Source organism: Camelus dromedarius, chromosome 16 (assembly GCF_036321535.1).
Source record: "Camelus dromedarius isolate mCamDro1 chromosome 16, mCamDro1.pat, whole genome shotgun sequence".
Lineage (NCBI taxonomy): Eukaryota > Metazoa > Chordata > Mammalia > Artiodactyla > Camelidae > Camelus > Camelus dromedarius.
Window position 1 is genome coordinate 19,009,639 of NC_087451.1, and position 14,914 is coordinate 19,024,552.

The window sequence follows — 14,914 nt, forward strand, 5'->3', positions numbered from 1 at the left end:
CTGGGATGGACGCGGGGCGGGCGGGCCCTGGCGCGCGGGGCCAGGAGTCCGGGCCTCCCGGCTGCTGAGCGTTCCCTGAAGCCTCTCCATTACCCCCGCTTTCCCTCCTAGGAGCCGTGCCGACCCCCGCCCCGTGGCTCCAGACTCGGCTCCCGCCCTCCTCTGACTCCCTGGACCTCCCCCTCCCACCCGCCCTCGGGATCGACTAGATCCCTCCCCCTCCCTGAGGATTCCGGCTGGATCCCTGCCCCTGCACCGCGGATCCTGCGCTCCCGGGCTCCGGGCCCCTGGGGATTGCCGTGAACTCCTCCTCCCGCACCCGATCCCTTAGGATCCTCCGCCTGTACTGCCTTCTGGTCCCTCGAAGCCGGCCCACGGAGCCAGTGGATCCCCAATCCAGTCCTGTCCCATTTCCCCCTCCTCCCTCTGCCGTCCCCACTGCGGGGTTCCCTGTTCTTGGGCTCCTCCAGACCCCATTCCCTACCTCTCCTTTCCCCGGGGATCGACTGGATCCCGGCCCCGCCCCCCGGGGCTGGGGCGATCCCCCTCCCCCGCCGGGTGAGGCGCTGCGGGCGGGGGCTGGGCCTGCGGGGCCGCGGGGGCTCAGAGGCCGCCGCCCCCCTCCCGAAGCCCGTCCGCCCCCTACTCGGAGCCCTGGATGGAGGCACCACGGCCCCAGGGCTGAGCCAGGTAGGAGCTAAGCCGGGCTGGGTGGAGGGGGCTGCGTGGCGGTCCACTGGGGTCTCCCTCTCCCCATCTCTCTCCCTGCGCCTGGTTTCCCCCAGCCTGCTCTGTCTGCGTGTCTCCGCCTAGGGATGCTCTCGCCGTGTCTCTGCGTCTTGGTCTCTTTGTCTCTGCCTCTCTCCAGCCCATGAATGATCCTTTGAATGGGCCCACAGACCCCGTGTGTTCCCATCTCCCCCTCCCCCTCCTTCTCCCCTTCCCGGCCAAGCCATTTTCCCCACTGCAGGAAGAAGGGGGGGCCTGCGGCCTGAGCCCCCGTCCCTCAGCTCTACCCGGCTGGGGGAATCAGGCCTGGGCAGTAATGGAGAGAGCCAGGCAGAGGGGTAGGGAGAAGAGAGGGAGTAGCAAGATGTGGCAGACAGAGATGGGGAGAGCAGGGAAGGGAAAATGGGGGAGACAGATACAGGGAAAGAGAGACAGAAATAGAAGGGGCTTGAGGGAGAAATTTGGGGAAGGGATTTGAAGGAGAGAGAAAGATGAGAAACACCAAAGAGGGAGGTGTTGAAGAAAAAGATGAAAAAAGACTGAGGGTCGAGAGACTGAAGGCAAGAGCTGGAGCAAGCTGGAAGAGGCTGTGGAAAGATGCTCTGAGGGAGCGCTATGGAGAGGAAAGAGATGGGGGGAGGGCTCCAGTGGGAGGGAAGAAGGGAGAGAAGCTGGCAGGGAGGAGGCCAGGGGCCCAAAGTACCTTAAGGAAAGAGGGGGTGACAGAGGCAGACCTTGTTAGTGGGAGGGGGAGGGGGCGGCAAGGCCATGGAAGCAGAGCCCAGCCTGACATAGGCAGAGGAGATTCTGAGGGAGCCAGTCCCAAGCTCCCTCCAGGTGATGGGAGAACAGGAGCTTAAGAGGACTCGAAGAAAGGGAGGGCATGACTGGGTGTGTGTGGTAAGGATTCCTGTGTCCTCATCTCTGGAATAAATTGACACCTGCAGAGAGCCACCCGCGGGCTGGCGCCTGGCTCTGAAAACCCCGCGTCAGCAAACAGCTCTGGCGGCTTTGGGGGGGGGGCGAGTGGGACAGGAGGGGCTTGCTAAGATGACCTGGGTGTCTGCCCCTTCAGTCCGATCTCTTCCCTTGTACTGCCTCTGCTGCCCTGAGCACCCAGGCATCAAGGTAGCAACTGTGGGGGGCTGGCAAGGGGAACGGGAGGTGAATAGCTAGGATGGGATGAGAAGAAGCCAAGGTTTGTCCCCAGGACATGGGTCAAAATGCTATGCAAGGAAGAAGAGGTGTCTTGGGTTCAAGGCTGTTCAAGACTGTGGGAGGGGAGCCGGTGGTGGGTGCATCTGATGCCCCCCAAACCGACCTCAGCACCCCTTCTCCTCAGCTAGAGGCCTGGTCACTAGGGCTAGGTTCTGATTGGCCAACAAGGGGCGAGAGGCGGATCTTTTAGGGTTCTCTATGCCCCCGGTCTCCTTCTCCCCTCAACATATATACTTCCCCTATACTAAGGCTGGGGGAAACTCTAGCATTCTGATTCACTCCTCTGCTCTCCCCCTCATGCCCTGAATGGACCCCATAACCAACCCAGCCCCTTCCCCTCTTCCTCCCAGACCCCCCCTCCAGGGTTAAAGCTGCAGCCCGTTGCCCAGGTAACATTGCGGGGCAGCATCCTGTCGCCCAGCAACCGGCTGCAGGATCACGCATCTGTCCCTGGATTTGCCCCTCCAGCATCCCCTCCCTATCTGGCCCCTGCCTCAGGGCACCTTAACTTTTGAGGGAAGAAATGGAGAGGGCCTGGTGTACAGGGGTCTCCCCTACTGCACAAATCCTTAGAGAATGAGACATTGAAGAGAGGGGAAGGTGCTGAGCTTGTGCGGTCCCAAGAAAGGACCAAGTCTGGCCTGAGATGGGGGTTCAGTGCCATGAAATTACAGCTCAGGAGTAATTAACACGTATAAACAAACCCTCCACTTCCTGCTAATTAATGACTTGGTATTTTTATTTTCTCTTCCTTTTCTATCTCATCCCTCCCAGGGAGGTGGGAACTGGGACTCCTGAGTCCCTGAGGAGAGCCTGCCTGGGAGGGACAGACAGCTGGAAGGGGGTGTGCTAGGTTTGGGGAGCTGACTCTCCTTCCTCTCTGGCTGTGTCCTAGACATTTAAGACATCTTGACCTCATCCCAGCCTCAGACTTTTCTATCTGGGTCCCTGCTGAGGAGGGGAGCGGTGGTTGGAGTGGGAGGAGGTGCTAAGGGGACTGAGGATGGACGAAGTGGGCAGCTTGGTCTGAATTCCAAGTCACTAACCACTTATCTCTTCTGTTTCCCCATTCCTGTCTGTCTTCTCCATCCGATTTCCCTTCCCCTCTTGCACCTCTCCTCTGTATTTTTCTGTCTGTCTGTCCCTCCTCCCCACAGATCGGGCCTGCCTTCACCTTCTCCCTCTTCCTTCCCCTTCCCCACCCCTCGCCCCCTCCATGGAGAGGAACAGACCCCTTCTCGGTCCAGTCTAGCCCAGGTCCCTCCCCACCCCCCTCCTCCCTCCTTTCCCCCGCCCCCTCCTCCCTCCTGGGGCGAGGGGGGCCTCCCTCCCTCTCCCCCCCTTCTCTCTCTCTCCGAGGGGGGGGTCCCGGGGAGGGAGGGGGGGGGTCCCCCGATCAGCATGTGGCTCCTGGCGCTGTGTCTGGTGGGGCTGGCGGGGGCTCAACGTGGGGGAGGGGGTCCCGGCGGCGGCGCCCGGGGCGGCCCAGGCCTGGGCCTCGGCAGCCTCGGGGAGGAGCGCTTCCCGGTGGTGAACACGGCCTACGGGCGAGTGCGCGGTGTGCGGCGCGAGCTCAACAACGAGATCCTGGGCCCGGTCGTGCAGTTCCTGGGCGTGCCCTACGCCACGCCCCCCCTGGGCGCCCGCCGCTTCCAGCCGCCCGAGGCCCCCGCCTCGTGGCCCGGCGTGCGCAACGCCACCACCCTGCCGCCCGCCTGCCCGCAGAACCTGCACGGGGCGCTGCCCGCCATCATGCTGCCCGTGTGGTTCACCGACAACCTGGAGGCGGCCGCCACCTACGTGCAGAACCAGAGCGAGGACTGCCTGTACCTCAACCTCTACGTGCCCACCGAGGACGGTAAGGGCGCGGGCACCGGGCCGGGCCCCCGGTGGACACAGCCCACAGACGCGCATGCAGACCCTCAGACGCCGCCGTCAGGGCCTGGGGCCGGGAGCTGGGCATTCGTGGGGGTCGTGAGGGGCAATGTGTCCCTTCAGGCTCTGCGTGCCCTCCCCGGGTGGAATGGGTCCCTGCCAGGCAGTCCCAGGAATGAATCCCACAGCCACCCCGGATCTCTTTGTGCCCACAGAGAGCTGATGGCGAAGGAGGCAGGCACTAGGCTTGGCCCACTCACCCCCTCCCCACAGAGGCACACACAGAGGGAACACTGAGTGTGATCCAGTGGTGGGGGCAATCATCAGCTGCCTAGACAGCCACTCTGGCTCTGCCCCATCTCCTGCCCCCAGGCCTGGGCTTGTCCCCAGCAGTACCCATTTTAGCTGCACCTATACCTCAAGGACAGCAAAGACTCCCCCTTTTCCCCGGGCCAGCATGGGCAGACGTCCATCTGTCACATGCAGAGCCCCTCACCTGAGCTGAATGTCTCTTCCCCAGGATGCTCTGTCTCCTGATTCCCATACACTCCCAAAGGATCAGGGAAGCTCCTTGCCAAGGGTCCCTCCGCTCCCAGCACAGCCCACCCATCCCCGACAGAACACCTTCCCTGGGGCTCTGAGCCAGCTGTTTCAGTGAACTGTCCAGTTCGCCACAGCACAGCTCATAGTCTCCAGCACACTCCCCTGGACAGCCTTCAGCACCAAGATTAATCAGTGTCATTCCAGCACCTTCCAGCACATTCCAGAGTACCTTCCAGCAGTCCACAACAGAGGGTAATCAGCAGGCCTCCAGCCACCCAAACAGACCTTCCATGCACACAGCCCCCATGTTATCCTTCTAATACCGCATGTCGTGACTCCTATACACCCCGACAGCTCCAGAGACCATCCACCCTAACATCCGCCTCAGAACATTTTCCAACGACTTTACACATAGGCTTGGTACCCAAGAACCCCCCTGGGGACACCCTAGACACCCAACACTCCCACATCATGTACTCAAGTCCTAATACAAACCAGGAAGCTCAAGTACTCAACACTCAGGTCACATACCAAACCAACCGGCACACTGACCTTAGGCTCTAGCATGTCACATATCAAAATTCCCAGCCTTCACACAGCACACTCCCCAGCAATTCTCTGGAATTTCATACCCTGTCACCCACACAGTCCCGTGCTGCCCAGTATCCCTGGGTAACCCCCAGTATCCTCCATATGTAGACTTTTTCCCCAGTAACCCTGCACCTGGACCCTGTGCCCCAGCAGGCCACTCACACCACTGTCCCCAATGGTCTCAACACATCGCAAACATTGCTTACCCCAACTCCTGCCTACAGATCATCAGTCTCCTACCTCAGGCTGTGACAACACACTTAGCAATCCTACACCCTGCTCACAGATCAAGTACTCCAACACTTTGCTCCCTGTGCCCAGAGAACATGCCAGTCACAGAACACCTAACTCCTGCACCCTAACAGGGTTACCTCCACCTCCCCCATGTAAGCCTCCTAGCAACCTATACACACAATGCACGGAAGTGTCTAGTCCAATCCTGTTCAGATTCCAAGCGTGCTAATAGAACATTTACCCCAATACACTCCACGGATTCTCCCCAATACCCCACTGCCCTCTGCCTAAGAACCATCCACTCCACATTCCCCCGCCCTCTCACGGGCCACCTCCCCCATTGCCCTCCTACCTGTGAATCATTCACCCCAGGGCTTCCAACAGACCACCCATCTCGACACTCTCCACTCGTGGACTCTCCACCCACACCTTTGTGTAGAAGGCTATCCCCTCACCGCCCGACCATGCCCCCTTCAGGGGGCTCTTGTCTCATCATGCCTCATGCAAAACATCCACCCGGCATTTCCCACCAGTGGACTGTCCACCCCAACACCTCCGCACAAATTGGCCACCCTGCCCCCATCCCACCCATGCCCACACCTTCTGTATTTTTAACCACCGCTTATTGCAGACCTGCTTGGGGCCTGACACATTCAGGTGATCTCACTGAATCTTCACACCGGCTTGGCTCTGGGAGGAAGAGGTTGACTCAGAAGTGGGCGCGTGCACACACCCGCTCACTTAATACTCTCCCGCGCACACATGCCCTACTGACTTCCTCCCCATCCCCATCCCCATCCCATCAGAAAAGAACAGGCTCTTATCCTAATGGGTCCCCATGGGGCCATCATCACCAATTGGGAGATGCCTTCAAGAGTCTGGCCTTGGCCTTGCTGACCCTCTCCCCCTCCCCATGCTGGTCCCCTTGCCCTTGAGCAGAAATCCATCAGCCTGGGGGAACACCTCACGCCTCTGGGTTCCAGCTCTCCCTTGGCCAATCCCCCCCATCTGAAAGAAGCCTGGAGCTGAACTCTGAGCCCAGTCTGGGGCCTTCCCTTGACAGTGGGCACACTTTGTGCCTCCCAGCACCTCCTGACACCTTATGTGTCGAGCTGGCTCAGGGCACTGTTTCCTAGTCCCTATTTGTGGGCTGAACCTTCAATTGGGGAGGGAGGCTTTTTGGCATTAGACCAGGGGTTGGTGGGAGGCTAATGCCCCTGGTGGGGAGTTTACCATTGCTGGGGGAAGGAGAGCAGGCTTGGGTAAGGGATGAGGTTGGGGGGTTGCAGAGGGAAAAGGTGGAGTGGAGGGCAAGACCTGATGACCCCTTCCCTGCTTTGCCCCACATTGGGGACATGGGGAGAGAAGTCAGGCTTGTGAGTGCGGGTGGAAGAGAAATGCTGGCTGGTGAGAGGCTGGGGAGGTGGGCAGGCAGCCCTAGCTGACCTCCCCACACCCCTCCAGAGGGGAGCTGAGGGCTTCCAGGGTTTATGAACTGCTGGGATCTGCTGCCCCCAACCCCATCCTACTCTCTGCAGCCTAGGGGAGCAGGCAGGTGCTTGGCTGGCTCTGAAGAGGGTCCGTGTGAGTGGTGGCCCCGGGGTGGCACAGCTGGCCTTGGGCTCCCGCTTCGGGTGGGCTTCCCCTCCCCTCCCACCCCACCTCTAACACCGTTTCATTTCCAGCAATTAGCAAACACTTCGACAAGCCAAATCCTTTCCAGCCAAGTCAATATGTCTTAAGACAGGCCTCAGCCCGCTCAGGCACCCCACCCCCCCAAAACCAGCCTTTTCTTTGGGGCATGACTTTTTCCGGGGAGGGGAACAAAATTGGGTTGTAGAAACGTTTTTCTCTTTTCTTGGTTTCTTTTTCTTGCAAACAAATTTTGCTTTTTTTGGCTTATTTTTTCTGCCCCTCACCCTCCCCTTTTCTGCTTTCTCTCCTCCCCTCCCCATCCACCACCTCCCCCGACCCCCATCTTTCCCCACAAAATTGTCCTTTTTTCTCTGTTTTGTGTTCCCGGTCTTAGGTCCGCTCACAAAAAAACGTGACGAGGCGACGCTCAATCCGCCAGACACAGGTAGATTTAAAAATCCCGCTGCTGCATGTGGTTGCTGATAAGAGGACGTTCACGGCCCTGCCCCTAACTAAATGCCCCCACAGCCCTCAAGGCCCCTCAGTCGTTTCCCCAACTAAAAACGAAAAAGAAAAGAAAAGAAAAATTTGTAATAATTGGAAAAAAGAATTATGAAAACTTCAAAAGAAATTTGAACAATGTTGGACCCACTAGAAAACTGGCAAGCAAAGCTAAATATGGCGAAATTAAAGTGAAAAAAGAAATTGGAATGTCAGAAAAACAGAAACAAAAACAAAACACCAAAGAATTGGATAAAATGTTTAGAACTGGACAGAAATTTGGACTGTTTTGAAACTTGGGAAATGTAATATTTGAAAAAAACAATTTTAATTTGGAGCCAAACAACATTTGAAAAAAAAAAGTTAATTGGCAAATTGATGACACAGTTGAAAACATCAGAAACCTGCTACAATTTCCAAAAGCCTGTCAGATGCAGAAAACGCACATTTGAAGCAAATTAAAGAATTTGGAAATTTTTGAAAACAGGGCCCAATATCTTGAAGTTTCACCACAAAATTTTGAAAAAAATGCAAAGAACTTCTTTTTTTCTTTTTTTCCAAAAATGGATCTTTTTGGTTTTTTTTTTTTTTTTTTCTTTTCTTGTTGAATCTGCCCCGAGAGCTTCTTGCTTTTTGGTTGTTGTTTTTTCTTTCTTTCTTCTTTCTTGATCTTGTTTTTTGTTGTTGGTTTTGAATTCTTGTTGCCCCAACCCCCCTTCCTGCTCCTTCCCTTTCCAACTCCCCCTCCCCCAACGCTGGGAGTGGAGGTGCTGGGTGGGGAGGTGGGTGGAGAATTGAGGACATTTAGGACAGGACCTCAGAGGGAAGGAGACTCCAGCCTGAACTGCTGGAAGACCACTGGAAGTTCAGGAACAAAGGGAAGAACAGGAGTTGGGGAGGACCGAGAGGGCAATGCCCACCTAGGAGCTCCTGGGCAAAGTCAGGTGGAAGGAGGTGGCAAAGGAGGTCCTAACAGACCGAAGGGAGGAAGCTGTATGCGGGGGGGATGTCTTAGTGACTTGTTGGTTGACCTTCTGGCAGGAGGGAAGCTCCCAGTGGGATGAGGGTGGCGGGCAAAGGCACTGGGGACCTGCAGTGGAGGCCCAGGCCTCGCTTCTGTTTGCCTAGTGCCCAGGTTAGTCAGAGATTGCGGGTATCAAGAAAGAGGAGGGCCTGTAGGCCGGGGTGACCCCAGCCCTGGCACTCTGACCAAATCATGGAGGAGCTGCTGGGCTGGGGACTCAGCCAAGCCCTCTCAGACTCCCAGGCTCTTCTGGAGTTAGTTACCCCCAAGTCTGGTCTGGAGTGCCTCAGGGGCCTCCTACATATGGCAATGGTCATGGGGCCCTTTCAGGACATGGCAAGAGAGGGGTCCGGAGCCCAGGGCCCAGGCCAGTTTTGGGGGGTCCAAGATTAGAGAGCTACACCCCAGCTTCATTAAGCAGGCTCTTTCCCACCCTGCCTCCTCCTGCCACAGTAATTAGGCTGGGGGTTGCCGTGGTAACTGGGGAGGTGACCTAGAAAGGAATTAGGGCGGGGAGGAGACCAAGCCCCCAGGGACCCTAGGGCCTGGCACCCCCTCACCCACAGACCAGGCTACCACGTGGAGCTGAGGCCCAAGGCCTGAGTCTGAGGAAACGCCGGGACCCTCCCAGCATCTCTAGCTCTAGTGCCAGCCTTGGGAGCTCGCTTTTCCTAGGAGCAGGAAGGAGATTTGCTGTGTGTGTGTGGGGAGGGGGTGCCCTGGATCCAGCAGATGCCCTGAGGAGGGCCACCCCCCACCCCTGCCTCTGTTAGGCTTCTTGGAAGGTCTGCCCAGCATTTGGAGAAATGCTGTGGGGCAGACCGGCAGGAGATGGGGAGGGACCTTCTGCCAGGGCTAACTGCGGAGGGAGGGAGGGGAATCCGGTCTTGCCCCCCAGGGTCGGGAGTGACATGTCCCGTGAGCTCCAGGCTGGACCTCAGCAGGCCTGGGAGCTGGGTTGTGCTGCTTCTGGTCTGACTGTGTCTTTGTACCCTCCCCCCTCCCCCACCCCACGCAGATATCCGGGACTCCGGGAAGAAGCCAGTGATGCTGTTTCTGCATGGTGGCTCCTACATGGAAGGCACTGGGAACATGTTCGATGGCTCGGTCCTGGCCGCCTACGGCAACGTCATTGTAGCCACGCTCAACTACCGGCTTGGGGTGCTTGGTGAGGGTGGGCAGCCAACTCGAGGGGCCGGAGTCTGGGAAGTGGGGGCCTGATGGGTGGGGTTCCTCTAAACCCAGCAGAAGCAGAATGGCTTCTGGGCTGGATCCAGATGTCCAGAAAGAGGGCAAGGGCGCTGTGACACCCCCAGGGAGCCCCTTTTCTTCCTCTACCCCCAGGTTTTCTCAGTACCGGGGACCAGGCTGCAAAAGGCAACTATGGGCTCCTGGACCAGATCCAGGCCCTGCGCTGGCTCAGTGAGAACATCGCCCACTTTGGGGGTGACCCCGAGCGCATCACCATCTTTGGATCCGGAGCAGGGGCCTCCTGTGTCAACCTTCTGATCCTCTCCCACCATTCGGAAGGTACCAGTCACCTCCTCAGCCTGCCCCTCCTGTCCCCTTTCCCACACCCCTGACCCCACCAGGTCCCCCTTCTCTTCCCTTGGGTTGATACAGCCCAGCCTAAAGCCTGCTTGTCTCACCAGGGCTGTTCCAGAAGGCCATTGCTCAGAGTGGCACTGCCATTTCTAGCTGGTCCGTCAACTACCAGCCGCTCAAGTACACGCGGCTGCTGGCGGCCAAGGTGGGCTGTGACCGGGAGGACAGCGCCGAGGCTGTGGAGTGTCTGCGCCGGAAGCCTTCTCGGGAGCTGGTGGACCAGGATGTGCAGCCTGCCCGGTATGGGGGTAGGAGAGGGCCCAGTCCAGGTCTCCACTCTCCTGGTTCCAAGGAGGTTGATGGTGAGAGGTGCCTGCAGGCCACGGGCATTCCATTTGGCAAGGAGAGGTGCGCTTTGGGCCCCTTCAGTGGCCCTGCCTTTTCCTAGAGGCCTTCTCTAAGCAGGGTGCCTAAACAAAGCCAGTGTGCCCAAGGTGTCATGAAGTGCTTCAGGGAAGACTTCCTGAGAGGCCAAGCCCCCTGAAGGACTCAGGAGGTTTTAACTAGGGGGGAGGGGTCTTCCGAGCAGAGGGCCCAGCAGGCTGTGGGCTGAGAGGGGGCCAGTGAGCAGATGATGAGACCTTGACCCCTTCTCCCCAGCTACCACATCGCCTTTGGGCCCGTGGTGGACGGTGATGTCGTCCCCGATGACCCTGAGATCCTCATGCAGCAGGGAGAATTCCTCAACTATGACATGCTCATCGGTGTCAACCAAGGAGAGGGCCTCAAGTTTGTGGAGGACTCGGCAGAGAGCGAGGACGGCGTGTCCGCCAGCGCCTTTGACTTCACAGTCTCCAACTTTGTGGACAACTTGTACGGCTACCCGGAGGGCAAGGATGTGCTTCGGGAAACCATCAAGTTTATGTACACGGACTGGGCCGACCGGGACAATGGCGAGATGCGGCGTAAGACCCTGCTGGCGCTCTTTACCGACCACCAGTGGGTGGCACCAGCTGTGGCCACCGCCAAGCTGCACGCCGACTACCAGTCCCCTGTCTACTTTTACACCTTCTACCACCACTGCCAGGCTGAGGGCCGGCCTGAGTGGGCAGACGCGGCGCATGGGGACGAGCTACCTTACGTCTTTGGTGTGCCTATGGTGGGTGCCACCGACCTTTTCCCCTGCAACTTCTCCAAGAATGACGTCATGCTCAGCGCCGTGGTCATGACCTACTGGACCAACTTTGCCAAGACTGGGTGAGGGCCAGAGGGGCTGGGGCTGGGTGGGGCACCCCTGCAGGCCGGGACACATACACCCTCCATCTGCAGCCCCTTCTCTCTCTCTCCTTCACATGGCCATCATTCCTCCATCAAGGCACTCTTGCCTTCTTGACTCAGGCACCTGCTGGAAAGCTCCTCTGTGCACGTTGGAGATTCAGAAGAGTTAAGACAGAGAAGTCCCTGTCCTTTCGGGGAGAGGGGTGTCACTTGGTGGCTTTGGCTCCGCGTCTGTCTCTCCTTCCATCCTTCGCCCACCCATCTCTCTCTCCTCCCAGAGCTCAGCTCTTTGCTCCCGTCTGTGTCTCTGAGTATGTGTAAGGGTTTGTGTCTGTCTGTCTTTTTAGTGCTGTCTCTACCTCTCTCTCTTGAAATCCATTGATACCTCTGCTCTCTTTGATCTGGTTACTCTTTGCTCTCTGGTTTTCCCCGGCTCTCTCATATGCCTTTGTCTCTCTGTTTCCATATGTCTCTATCTCATTCAGTCTCAGATTCTGCCTCTCTCACTGGCAGTCTGTCTGTTTTTGCCCTCTCTGTGGCTCTGTCCTCATCTCTCTGTGCCTGGCAGTCTGGCTCCATCCCTTATTGGTCTCTCTGTCCCCGTCTCTGGCAGTTTCTCTGTCTGTTGGGATCCATCTCTGCCTCTCTCTCTTTCTCTGATTTTGTCTTCCTGGCTCTCTGCATTTCTGTCAGTCTCTCTCTGTTGCTCCCACAACCCCCCCCCCACCTCCTTCCTTGTGGGAGCCTCGCCCTCACTCCTCCTTTCCTGCCCTCCTGTGCCCACAGCGACCCCAACCAGCCGGTGCCGCAAGACACCAAGTTCATCCACACCAAGCCCAACCGCTTTGAGGAGGTTGTGTGGAGCAAGTTCAACAGCAAGGAGAAGCAGTACCTGCACATTGGCTTGAAGCCGCGCGTGCGCGACAACTACCGCGCCAACAAGGTGGCCTTCTGGCTGGAGCTCGTGCCCCACCTGCACAACCTGCACACGGAGCTTTTCACCACCACCACGCGCCTGCCGCCCTACGCCACGCGCTGGCCGCCCCGCCCGCCCCCCGGCGCCCCGGGCACGCGCCGCCCGCCGCCCCCCGCCACCCTGCCGCCCGAGCCCGAGCCCGAGCCCGGCCCGCGGGCCTACGACCGCTTCCCTGGGGACTCCCGGGACTACTCCACGGAGCTCAGCGTCACCGTGGCCGTGGGCGCCTCCCTCCTCTTCCTCAACATCCTCGCCTTTGCCGCCCTCTACTACAAGCGGGACCGGCGACAGGAGCTGCGGTGCCGACGGCTCAGCCCACCGGGCGGCTCAGGCTCTGGCGTGCCCGGCGGGGGCCCCCTGCTCCCCGCTGCCGGCCGCGAGCTGCCCCCGGAAGAGGAGCTGGTGTCGCTGCAGCTGAAACGGGGCGGGGGCGTCGGGGCGGACCCTGCTGAGGCCCTGCGCCCCGCCTGCCCGCCCGACTACACCCTGGCCCTGCGCCGGGCACCGGACGACGTGCCTCTCTTGGCCCCCGGGGCCCTGACCCTGCTGCCCAGCGGCCTGGGGCCACCACCTCCCCCACCGCCCCCCTCCCTCCATCCCTTTGGGCCCTTCCCCCCGCCTCCCCCCACCGCAACCAGCCACAACAACACGCTCCCCCACCCCCACTCCACCACTCGGGTATAGGGGGTGGCTCGGGGAGGCCCCCCTTTCCAAACCTCCCGGCCCACTCAGAAGGCGGGGAGGGGGACTTGGCCACAGGCTCTTCTCGCGTGGAGTCGTCACACGTCGAGGAGCGTTGGGTGGACATGGATTTCCTCACCGGGACGCGTGTTTCTCCCAGGCAGAGAGGCCCATTCCCTTCTCCGGACCTGGGCCTTCGAACAACTGGGGCGGTGTGGAGGGGGTTTCCCCTCCCTTGGGACACGGGTCCTCGGTGTGTGGAGACGCGGAAGTGCTTTCCCACGTGGAGGTGTGCTTTCTCACGAGGGGGTGTGTTTTCCCATGTGCAGGGTGAGGTTTTTTTTTGCCGCCCTGGACACATGTTGGCTCCCTCAAAGAATTTCTGCGGGGATTTGTTCCCCAGAATCCTGTTCCCTCATGCCTTCTCCCACCTCCTCCCTCCTCCCACCCCCTGGAGACCCTGGAAGTGTTGTGTTCTCAAACAGTGACCCTTGGCCACCAGATGACACAGGGTGGTGCCTGGGAAGTAGCGAGTAAATCACAGTCCCCCTCCCTGCCCCCACCCCAGCGAAGCATGTTTATCCCCCGTGGCACAATTCAGGTGAAGCCTGGTTTCCACAGATGACAGACGCAGATTCCCTGCCGGGGGTGGGGGGCGGGGAGGAGGAGAGCCTGCATCCCTGTGCTGCCTGGGAACTTGTCTTCCCACGGGTCCAGGACACACTTCCCTGAGTGGAAACATTTCTTGCATGTGGATGTATGTTTTCCCATGCAGACGGCCCCTTTCTCTCCAGCACTTCCCTGCATCCCCCAGGCCTCAGGCCCAGCACTTAATTTCTCCTCATACAGCAGGTGGGAACAGATGTCAGAATGACAGAAGCTGAGGGGGATGTACAAACCCTGAGGGGGTGCTCTGCCCCTCCCTCCCCCAGAGATGCCCAGCTTGGGGGAGGGGGACATGGCACCTGCCACCCACAGAGGCCATGCATGTTTGACCAAAGCCCTCACTGGGGCCTGAGGACAGCCCTTTCCTCAGTCCTCAGACCACTGCTCACCTGTGCCAAACTGGGGAGGTGGGTTTGAGGGGAGAAGACCCAAAATATGCCAAGGATTCCCCAGTCCTGGGCCAGGGTAGGTAAATGTGGGGGCAGGTGGAATATAGGAGAGGAAGAGGTGGCTGTTAAAGAGGTTCCACCTGTGTCCCTCTTCTCCCCACACCATGTCTCAGCCCTTCCTCTCTGCCTCTGTTCTCCCTCCCCCTGGTGTCAAACCAGCTTCTCCCCTCAGCTACCCTCCCCCTCCTTTGACCTTCCCCCTTTCCCCTGGGCCGCCAGGGATGAAGGAAAGGAGCAGTGGAGGAGGGAGGGGAGAGCAGGGGAGAAGGGCTTCCCGGGACAGGTTGGGGAGAGAATGGGGTCAGCTGTGCTGAGGAACAGATGGAGGGGGCAGTGGGGGACGGGGCTTGGGCAGATACAGGCAGGAAGAATTTGATTTGAAAGGACGTGTGTAAGGTGACTGCCCAAAGAAAGGGTTTGGGCCTCTGGAGAAAAGAACAATGTCAAGGAGGGTTTTAAGGGACACCAGCAGAGAAAGAGTGCATCCTCGTCTGCCGGTGTCTCGTGGGTTTGTTAGTGCTAAACCTGAGTTGGGAGTGGAGTGCTATCTTCCACTGACACCCAAATCCAGAATCCCTGGTCTTGGCTCCCCAGAACTTTGCCTCCTGACTGTCCCTTCTGCCCCACCTCCACCCGTGGAAACTTAGTTCTTTTCCCACCCCTTCCCCTGCCTGGTCTAGCTCCTTCCCAAACAGCCATGCTCTCTAAATGCTAGGGACCTGGGCCCTGAACCCTGTAGACAGATGCCCCCCAAATTGGGGCATGGGAGGGGGGCTGGGGGACCCCATGATTCAGCCACGGACTCCAATGCCTAGCCCCTCTCCCCAGAACAATTTCCTGACAATCCCATGTCCCCACCCCAACCCTTCGCGGCTCTGTACACATTTTTAAACCTGGCAAAAGATGAAGAGAATATTGTAAATATAAAAGTTTAACTGTTGGTTGTGCCGGCTGTCGTGTTAGGAGGTG

The 14,914-nt window shown here is 58.9% G+C and overlaps 1 protein-coding gene across 3 annotated transcripts; it reads left to right on the forward strand.

Moving 5' to 3' along the window:
- Positions 1-192: 192 nt before the first annotated feature.
- On the forward strand, positions 193-14,885 carry NLGN2 (neuroligin 2). Of its 3 annotated transcripts, XM_064495171.1 has the most exons (8): positions 193-690; positions 3,105-3,805; positions 7,220-7,270; positions 9,369-9,518; positions 9,695-9,880; positions 10,003-10,195; positions 10,556-11,152; positions 11,960-14,885. In XM_064495171.1, exons 2-8 carry the CDS (start codon positions 3,349-3,351, stop codon positions 12,831-12,833), a joined length of 2,508 nt encoding a protein of 835 aa, XP_064351241.1. In that variant the 5' UTR covers positions 193-690; positions 3,105-3,348; the 3' UTR covers positions 12,834-14,885. The 3 variants fall into 3 exon arrangements, with proteins under 3 accessions (XP_064351241.1, XP_064351243.1, XP_064351242.1); XM_064495173.1 differs by lacking the exon at positions 7,220-7,270; XM_064495172.1 differs by lacking the exon at positions 193-690 and having other exon boundaries at positions 1,769-3,805.
- The last annotated feature ends 29 nt before the right edge of the window (positions 14,886-14,914 follow it).